Below are 10,135 nucleotides of genomic sequence, written 5' to 3' on the forward strand. Positions count from 1 at the left end.
TATTTTCTTCACACGGTCACCGACTACCATGCTAGAAACTATTTATCACTGTGCCTCACTATGAGAGAAAATTTTTGGTTGTGGCACCATTCCCACCCCCGTAATTTTGGTTTCATAGGTTTGATAAAAAAAAGGAAAATAAGTGGAGATTGCATACAATGACAGATGTGGGTGAAACAACTCATAACGATTGAAAAGTATGTGGATCGTCCATAGCAGCAAAAGCTCTCAAGCGTAGACTGTTAGGGGTAGCAAAACGGGTCACGATTCGCTAGCCTGCCACAATTTGGCAGACCGAGCTAGGTATCCTAGCCTGCCAACCCAACTAGCCTACCTATCCTAGTTCATCGGGCCAAATGGTCGGTTGACTTATCGACCTGTCTATTTTTTTAAAATGTTTTATTTATTTATTTATTATGTTTATGTAAGTTTAATTAAGTCACTTCAAATTTATTTTGCGTATAATATGTGATTTTTGTGTGTGGAAGATTTACTGTGCATTTGATTTATTTTATTAATGTAATTTGATTTTTTGTTGTTGCAATAAATCTATTACAAAAGTTATGAATATTATTATAATTACACATATATATATATATATATATATATATATATATATATTTGTTATGTAACAAATATGAAATTTGTTGTGTAACAAATCAAATCAAATCATTTGTAATTTGAGATTTTTTTTTATTATTTAGGTACACTAATTTATGTAGGTCCTTTAGGTATTGAGAAAAAAATATATTGGAAGAGTAACTCAAAATAAATATGCAACTTTTTTCCCTTTTTGTTATTTTGTTTTTTGTTTTTTTTTGGCGGATTGTCTGATAGTTGCCAAATATGCATACAACTTTTATTTAATTTAGACAATTATTAATATATATCATGCTTTTAAATCTTATTTTTGACCACAAAGAACTTAGTCAAGAGTTAATTTTATTTTAGGATTAAATTGTTTAAATATTAAATATTTTTAATGTTTTTCCTTATTGAGATATAACATAGGGAGAAAATAATTTGGAAGCTACAAGTCTTAAAGGGGAACCATCACTCGAAACTACATAAAAGACTCGTTCAAAGGTAGAAAAATTAACTCAGAGTGATCAACAACTCGTTTTAAGCAAGACAAGTCAGAGCGCAACTCTAAATATTTTATGTATACTAACAAATTAAGAGAACATGTTTTGATTCAGATATTTTAATCTAAAAATAATTAATATATTAAATACTAAAAATTGAATCTTATATAAAAAAATAAGTAATTATTCTAAGTTGAGTTTTATAAATAAAGAAACATTTTACACAAAATATATTACAATATTAATGATTATAAAATTATATATATATATTTTATTATATATACATCAAAATTATTTATTTTATTTCTAATATAAAATTAAACCCGATTACACTTACCTTAGTGGACCAAGTTTGAAGTGTGACGAATGACAACGATGTGAATAATTTATTAACATTTTTCCTCCAAAAGAGTAAAAACGAGGAACAAACGCTGGTGTTTACATTTGGCAGTTGGGGCAGATAAAAAGCAGAGCAATCAGCAAAGCTTCGATGAACATTATTCACTCCTGAAACCAAACCCGAACTGAGTAGTTTAGTTTCATCACACGCATTGAGAACATCGCGAGAGAGAAAAAAAGAAGAAGAAGAAGAAGAAGATGGAAGGCGTGGTTGATCACTTGGCGTTCGAGAGGAACAAGGCGCAATTCGACGTCGAAGAGATGAAGATCGTTTGGGCGGGTTCTCGTCAGGCTCTTGAAATCTCTGACAAAATGGCTCGCCTCGTTGCCAGTGATCCTGTTAGTTAATTCCTCCTTCACTCATTCAATTTCCTTCTTCTGTCACTCTTTTCAAATGCTTCCGCTTCACGTCTTTGTTGCTCTTTTTTGTTCCTGTGGTGTAATGCGTGTGTACATTGGATACTTGGATGCAATTAGCATTTCGATTCGTGAAAATTTATTCATCGGGAATGGAATTATTTGTTTTACTCTTTCTTTTTTTTGTTTTGCGAATAATCGATGGACGAAATTTGAATTGTTAAGTTTCCTTAGAAAATATCAGTTTCGTGAATTGTGTAAAAATTTTGCAAAATTGGTTTTGCTCGGGAATAGTCTGTTGATGAGAAATGGATTGTTACGGCTATGCAGTTTGAGAATGCGATGGTTAGTTCATGTTTCACGTATGATATGATAAAATCCCAATGTGTGTAATTGTTTGGTGCCTGTTCTCGGCTTCCTTATGGGAGTTTGGTGATGAATGCCTGATGTTTTGTTTGGTTGTCTATTGTTACTAGGTGTTCAAAAAGGATAATAGAGCTATGCTTGATAGGAAGGAGTTGTTTAAGAACACATTGAGGAAAACAGCTTATGCGTGGAAAAGGATAATTGAGCTTCGTCTCAGTGGTTTGTCTGTCTTCTATTATTTGCGTAATTTGCAATTAGTATCTTGTTATTGTCTTAATGGGAGGTTTCTGTGTATTTTACAGAACAGGAAGCTGCTATGCTTAGATTCTTTGTGGACCAACCTGCTTTTACGGATCTGCATTGGGTACAATTCAATTAATTGTCCCGGTGGCATTCATATCTTCAATATCTTAACTATCTTAACTATAAAGATATATATGGATGAAAATTCTCATGAGATAAATCTAGCTCACAAGTTCTTTTGCAGGGAATGTTTGTTCCTGCTATTAAAGGACAAGGAACTGAGGAACAACAACAAAAGTGGTTGCCTTTGGCTTATAAGATGCAAATAATTGGTTGCTATGCCCAAACTGAACTGGGACATGGATCTAATGTTCAAGGGCTAGAAACAACTGCAAGGTTTGATCCTAAAACAGACGAGTTTGTAATTCACAGCCCCACATTGACTTCCAGCAAAGTGAGTATAATGAGAGACGACTTATAGAAACCTTTACTAGTCCCTTTAAGATGCATTTTCATGCTATAAAATTCTAGAATATATATGTGTTCATTCATTAATTTGATCAATCAAGGAAAACAACTTGTACCTTTTATTCATTCATTTATTTATTTTGCATTTACTGTGTTTTAAAGGGTAATTGATTAGCAAGATATCTTTGTGCAATTATTGGATATTATTGTAACTCTTTGATGCTGGTTTAAACAGTGGTGGCCTGGTGGATTGGGTAAAGTGTCAACACATGGTATTGTTTATGCCCGACTAATTACTGATGGTCGAGATTACGGAGTGCATGGTAGTTAAATACTTTAAGCACCTGAATTTCTGCTATTATATTTAGACTTAAATTAATCAACAATATGTCCAATTTGTAGGATTCATTGTCCAGCTGCGTAGCTTGGATGATCATTTACCTCTTCCGGGCATAACTGTTGGTGATATTGGAATGAAATTTGGAAATGGAGCATATAACTCCATGGATAATGGTGTTTTAAGGTTTGACCATGTTCGAATTCCAAGAAATCAAATGTTAATGAGGTTAGTTTCATTTACCTCCACGCATAAGAGGAAAACCCAATAATCATAGTTGGGGTTTTATGGTATTCACTTCATAATGATGAACATCTAGCCTCTCCATCCACCATCCACAAATAATAACAATGATGATGACAATAACAACAATAGATTCTGGTCAATTAGTCATTTTTTTAGTGAATCTTTTGTTCGAAGATGGACTAGTGAAGGTTATTTGTCTAAGAATTGAGATAGTTAGTTTGAAAGGGAGGATATGTGGCAAGTTAAACATAACTTTTTATTTCTGCACATAAATTGCAATGCCCGTTATCTGTTTTTGTCGTAAGGTTAAGGGAATGACTCTTTTTTATCTACCAGAGTTTCACAGGTAACAAGGGAAGGAAAATATGTGCAATCCAATGTTCCACGACAATTAGTTTATGGTACTATGGTATTTGTAAGACAAACAATTGTATCTGATGCATCAACAGCTATGTCGCGAGCAGTTTGCATTGCTACAAGATATAGTGCTGTTCGAAGACAGTTTGGGTCAAATAATGGAGGTATTGAAACACAGGTAAGAAGCAAAATGCCTTTGTATATTTTTGTTTATTTCTGGAGCATTTTTATTTTATCAGTAAATGCCATTGAGATTTTTCAATGTTCTTTGATTTCTTTTTTTCTTTTTTTTTTGGTAAAAATCTGTTTTGGAATGTGAAACTATTTGAAAACGAACTAGTTTGTGTTAATTAGAAGTTGTTGATGATTTAGTAGGTACTTCGATTAGCATATTTTTAGGCCAAAAAAGTTGTTTTTGTTTAATCCCGAGATATCATTTAAAGTTAAAAAGCAATTGTTTATTGGGAAGAAAAACTGAACCAAACATGAATTATTGTGAAAATTTTAATAATGATTTTCTATATTCAAAGCATCCATGCATTTCACCAACATATTCTGTTTTATATTTCACTAGTAGGAAATGAGACACTTCATGCCTTCATATATTTATTTTTAAAGAAATTTATTAAAAAGTTGATTGTTAAATTTAGGGATAATAGTGTCCAATACAAAAATGAAAACCAAAATGATGGTTATCAAAACCTATCCCCTTTATAATGTGAAGGTTGATGTGTTTCCTACACCTTTTGGATGTGAAACATTTGGTTTTAAAATGAATTTTTAGAAATAATAATTGAGTGGAAGAGCTTGCAACATTATCTTCATAAAAGTTTTAAGAGCAAGGAAATGATGTGTTGATGTGTGTATTTTGTTATCAATGTGTTTTCCATCTATAATGCTATATCTCTCATATCTATTATTTAATGTGTTTCACTTTAGGCTATATTTTTTTTTGGTCTAGGTGATTGATTATAAAACGCAGCAAGCTAGGCTCTTCTCTTTGTTAGCTTCTGCCTATGCCTTCAGATTTGTTGGCGAATGGTTGAAATGGCTTTATATGGATGTGATGAAAAGATTGCAAGCCAATGATTTTTCAACATTACCCGAGGCTCATGCATGCACTGCAGGGTTGAAGTCCTTGACTACTTCAGCAACTGCTGTATGTATTACTGCCACCGATTACTAATTTTCATTATACTAACATTTGGTTTAGTTACCAAATTTAATTGATTATTAAGGAGCTTTATATAGAATGTAAAATATGTTCTGTCTTTGTTTTGGGGAATTTTTCTTGCCTTATATCATGATATGCAGTAGTTTATTGAGATTCTCACAAGTAACACTGACAGGACAGTTTCCCTGATTTTCTGTGATAATTTATTATCCTTTTACTGCCCATTTCTTTACTTCTCTTTACATGTCGAACATCATTTTCTCCCATTCTATAATGGGTACTCTATGTTTGATCAGATCACTTACTTTTGTTTACATTTCTCGTTCATTCATTTTGTTTTGTTATTTGAAATATTTTGTTTTGTTGATTTGTCTTTTTTGTGCATTTTTGCTTTGTAGTACGTTACAATCCATCAGCATTTTCATTCATACCACCTATATGTATGTCGGAAAACAAGTTGTATAAGTATCACTCTCATTTAAATGGTCGTCGTGCTTTTATTATTATTATTTTGTAGTATCCTATTATATGGTCTTCAGTTTGTAACATGTTTTAATTCTTTGCAGTTCAAATTAAATTAAGTATACTTCCCTTTGCAGGATGGAATTGAAGAATGCCGCAAATTATGTGGTGGCCATGGTTACCTCTGTAGCAGTGGTCTCCCTGAGTTATTTGCAGTGTATGTTCCAACCTGCACATATGAAGGAGACAACACTGTGCTGCTTTTACAGGTTTTTAAATGTTAAAAATAACACTTACCATCATATTGTTATTTGTTGATACAATATTTTATGGAGGGCCTGTATTTTATTTAGTTGTATTCATTGTGTTTTCGTATGTTATTGTAAACATCTGAACTGTAGTGTATACTTTATAGTTTTTTATATTAAAAAATACTTTGTTATAATGATATTTTTTCTAGTTTAAGAGTTTAATGGTATCAAGTCTATTATATTTGGAATAGAGAGAAAGTTGCAAAAGGATTGAAATAATTAAAATAATCATCATCGGTTTTTCTTATTTACTCGTGTTGTTGTATCTTCATGCTTTGCAGGAGTATTCTCTCGTGCACCTTATACATTTATACACTTCATACATCCTAGTGCAGTCTAATTTGTAAAGTTAATTGAATATTATTAACCGGAACAATCTTGAGTTGTTTAAGAACTTCTAGAAAATCTTTTGTAGGTGGCAAGACATCTCCTGAAGACTATTTCACAGTTGGGCTCTGGAAAAAAGCCTGTCGGTACAACATCTTATATTGGACGTGTGGAACAGCTGATGCGATATCGTTCTAATGTACAGAAAGGTATAACTGTATAATGATAATTGATTTGGTTAAGAATATGCAAATTTTAACCTTTTCGATCTATCGATGTCCCAAATCTATGACAATTTGAGATAATACTATTAAAGATTAAATATATATTTAGTCCTTGAGCTTGTGATTTTTAGTTTTTAGTCCCTAATGAAAAGAAATTTATTTAATTTTAGTTCATGCAATTTTTCTCCATGAATTTGATGCCAAGGATCAAAATGTTGACAAAAGAAAAAGTTCCTAGACTAAAAGTGAAACTCGACAAAAGTTCACGGACTAAAATTAGTAAAAAAAAGAAATTGTTTTGGGATTAAAAATAAAGTTGAAAAAAATATAAGAATTAAAAACATATTTAACCCTATTATAGTTATGCCTCTACTTAAGATATTTATGATACTATGTTAGGAGTTATGGTATATTAGGGCCATCTATGTTATTAATAAAAGGATATCCCATTTTCGTGTACACTTTTATTAGATCTTCTTGTTCTGATAATTACTTATAACCCACTATTTCTCTCGTAATCTTTTATTTTGTTTCTTCTTTACTTCTTCTCCATAGATTCTTTTTTCAAACTTTTTACACTCTAAATAACCACGTTATTATCTTTTTCTTTTTATTTTTTAACTATAGAGGCATGAAGTGTCTTTTTCTCCCTAGTCTTAATAATTAGGATTAAATCATAATAGTTAACTAATATTTGTGGAGACTGTGTATGGACTATCCAAACATAGTTTTATCCCTAATCAAGTTGTTCCCATGATTCTTAAGTTGGTATAAAAGCAGGTTTTAACTTCTTTCTACCAAATAAACCCTAAATTTACCGGTTGCTCACTTCTAATCAGTAAATTCTTCCACAATGTTGGTGACCTTCCTTGCCACAACTCTTTCCAGAAAGTTAATATCATTGGTCACGTAATAAGTAAACTCTTACGAGTTTTTGAGTCAGATCTACGAGTTGAGTCTACACAAGCTTCATGAGTTTAGATAGAATATCGAGTTTGATAACCTTCATTCCACCATCTTCCTCTTCATTCCACCATCAGTTTAGACTATGACTTGTGATGATTTGTTATGAATGTGTTTATGTTTATGGTAGCATATATTCGATACAACTGCATATGGTAGTATCAATTTGTAGTAATCTTAGGAACTAATTTTGGATTGTGTATCTTTAAAATTAGAATCACTGTAATTCATAACAACACTACTAGACTATTGGTGGACTGTCTAGACACTTTAAAATTAGAATCACTGTAATTCATAACAACACTACTAGACTATTGGTGGACTGTCTAGACAAATAGTTTATCCCTAATCATATGATTTATAGAATTCATAAGTAAACTATACAATAATTTGATTGTTTGTAGGGGAGGATTGGTTGAATCCTAATGCAGTGCTGGGAGCATTTGAAGCTAGGGCTGCTAAGAAGGTGGTTCTTTGTGCTCAAAATCTTAGCAGGTTTACCAATCCTGAAGAAGGTAAAATATTTAATTAACGCATAGACTCGCAAGCTGTATCCTCATACGTGGTGTTTGATTTGTTTTCTTAGCTTGGTGGGTGACAACAATGGGCTGGGTAGTGGTTTACGTTGACAAAATTCATATTATGTTTGAGAGCATGTGTGCTATAATTAGATATGATCATCATAAATGCTGATGGTTTTTTGGTGGCAGGTTTCCAAGAACTCTCGGTTGATCTAGTTGAGGCAGCTGTTGCTCATTGCCAGTTAATTGTTGTATCCAAGTGAGTTTCTTCTCATTTTTACAGGTCCCTCATAATGTAAAAAAAAAAACTCACTCTCTGGTGTTGTACCAACACTATTCCGACCACTATCATTACCACTTAACCCGACCGTTGTTATGGTTAACACCATTGTGATTACCCTGTCACCCACCACCACCTTACCATTATTACTACTATTATTATTATTATTATCGTCGTTAATATTACCACTATCACCAATGTTATTGTCGTCATTAAAATTCTTGTCACTAGTGTCCTCATTAAGATGATAATAATTCATTAAAATAATTAATATTAAAAAAAATATTGTAATAAATTTAACATTATTTTTTTTTTGGGGTCTACTAGCCATCAAATAATGCAAAGAACAAAAAGTTGTCCAATAACTTTAACATTTTCCTTATAGTGTTCTTCTTATCTTGTACCTTCATGTATACCAAACACACTTATAGTGTGATGGACTGTCCTTTGGGTGAATAACCCTTATTGGAAGAAGCGTAAACAAAATATACTAATCGTTGTATTTTTTATACTTGATGCTAGTATTTGGTTGGATGTTCTACATTCAAGTTGACCAACCTTATGCTTTTCAGATTTATTGAGAAGTTGCAGCAAGATATTCCTGGAAAGGGAGTGAAACAGCAATTAGAAGTTCTCTGTAGCATTTATGCTTTGTCTCTTCTTTGTAAGCATTTGGGTGAGTTTCTTTCAACTGGCAGCATCAATCCAAAACAGGCTTCCCTTGCAAATGATCAACTGAGGTCCTTGTATTCACAGGTATGTAACAACTGCAGCTTGTGGTGCTAGGTTTTTATTTTATGAAACTGATTGATTATATGTTTGGTCAGGTTCGTCCTAATGCAGTTGCACTTGTTGATGCGTTTAACTACACCGATCACTTCCTTGGTTCGGTTCTTGGGCGTTATGATGGAGATGTGTATCCAAAGCTGTACGAGGAGGCATGGAAGGATCCATTGAATGATTCAGTTGTGCCAGATGGCTATCAAGAATATGTTCGACCAATGCTAAAGCAACAACTTCGTAATGCAAGACTCTAAATTTTTTTATTACTGCGCTGCTGATGCGGGAGAAAGTTATGCATACTTTCAATTTAAAGACGGTAATGAAGTTGTAAGGAATTAATGGAAGTAAAAAAATAAATTGACATTGATAAAGTTATGTAATGTTTGTTATAGTTATGTTTTCATTATTTTTATGTTGATACAAATATTTTAATGTCAATAACCCTGTCCAGAAATGAGAAGTAAATGAGTATAATTATTGATTAAAATTAATATAAAATGTATAATCTTTACTGATAAAAAGTTCTTTTATACAGTCATTAATTGATTTTTGTAATAATTATTTTAAGATATATTTAGAGATATTTTTAATTAATTGATAATGTAAATTTTTACATTAACAATATGTGCAAATTAAACTGTAAAATATATTTTGATATTTTAATAATCGAGACAAGTTATTAAAGGATGAGTTTAGTAATCACCTCCTTGATTTTCATTTTTAATTAATTTTTTTTATTCTTAAATTGATATTACTTACTTTAAGGTTTTAATATTTTTTTTACAATTATCTTATTTTTCTTTCAAAATTCTTTAAGAGTAAATAGAGATACGGAGTACACTTTCCCTTACTAGTATAATATAAATAAAATTATGGAAGCAATAATCCTTATGCACATATTGATTATTCCGGTATTTGTTTTTCCGTGTAGACCTATCATTAAATAGTTTTGCCAAATGCATACATAATAAGAGTTGAAGTTTAGGTTACCAGATTCATGGCACTTTCCTTTTCTGATATATGAATATTTTATTATATTATCTCTTATCTTATCTTAAAATATATAATTTTCTCTCTGAACATGTTTAGATATATAACTTTATTATATTTTTATTTTTATTAAATTTTGTCAATTTTTATTAAAAAAAATTATTATCAAAACATTTTTTATACCATTATGATTTAAGAGATGTAAGTATTATACTATCATTTCTTTTTATGTTATGATATAC

At 31.3% G+C, this 10,135-nt stretch overlaps 1 protein-coding gene across 1 annotated transcript; it reads left to right on the forward strand.

Annotated features, from left to right (window-relative positions):
* The first annotated feature begins 1,508 nt into the window (after positions 1–1,508).
* On the forward strand, positions 1,509–9,309 carry LOC109809855 (peroxisomal acyl-coenzyme A oxidase 1). The gene is made up of 14 exons (XM_020373260.3): positions 1,509–1,823; positions 2,318–2,426; positions 2,510–2,571; positions 2,695–2,904; positions 3,154–3,241; positions 3,321–3,483; positions 3,838–4,036; positions 4,820–5,017; positions 5,632–5,763; positions 6,221–6,341; positions 7,724–7,834; positions 8,030–8,099; positions 8,693–8,876; positions 8,948–9,309. The coding sequence occupies exons 1-14, from the start codon at positions 1,683–1,685 to the stop codon at positions 9,155–9,157; spliced, it is 1,998 nt and encodes a 665-aa protein (XP_020228849.1). The 5' UTR covers positions 1,509–1,682; the 3' UTR covers positions 9,158–9,309.
* Positions 9,310–10,135: the final 826 nt, after the last annotated feature.

The sequence above is a fragment of the Cajanus cajan genome, chromosome 5 (genome assembly GCF_000230855.2).
Source record: "Cajanus cajan strain Asha chromosome 5, NIPB_CcT2T_4, whole genome shotgun sequence".
In the NCBI taxonomy this organism is placed as follows: Eukaryota; Viridiplantae; Streptophyta; class Magnoliopsida; order Fabales; family Fabaceae; genus Cajanus; species Cajanus cajan.

Coding starts and splice junctions, on each gene's coding strand:
- LOC109809855 (XM_020373260.3), top strand. CDS start 1,683: ATGGAAGGCGTGGTTGATCACTTGGCGTTCGAGAGGAACAAGGCGCAA. Junction 3,484..3,837: donor AGAAATCAAATGTTAATGAG/GTTAGTTTCATT, acceptor TTTATCTACCAG/AGTTTCACAGGTAACAAGGG. Junction 8,100..8,692: donor CAGTTAATTGTTGTATCCAA/GTGAGTTTCTTC, acceptor TATGCTTTTCAG/ATTTATTGAGAAGTTGCAGC.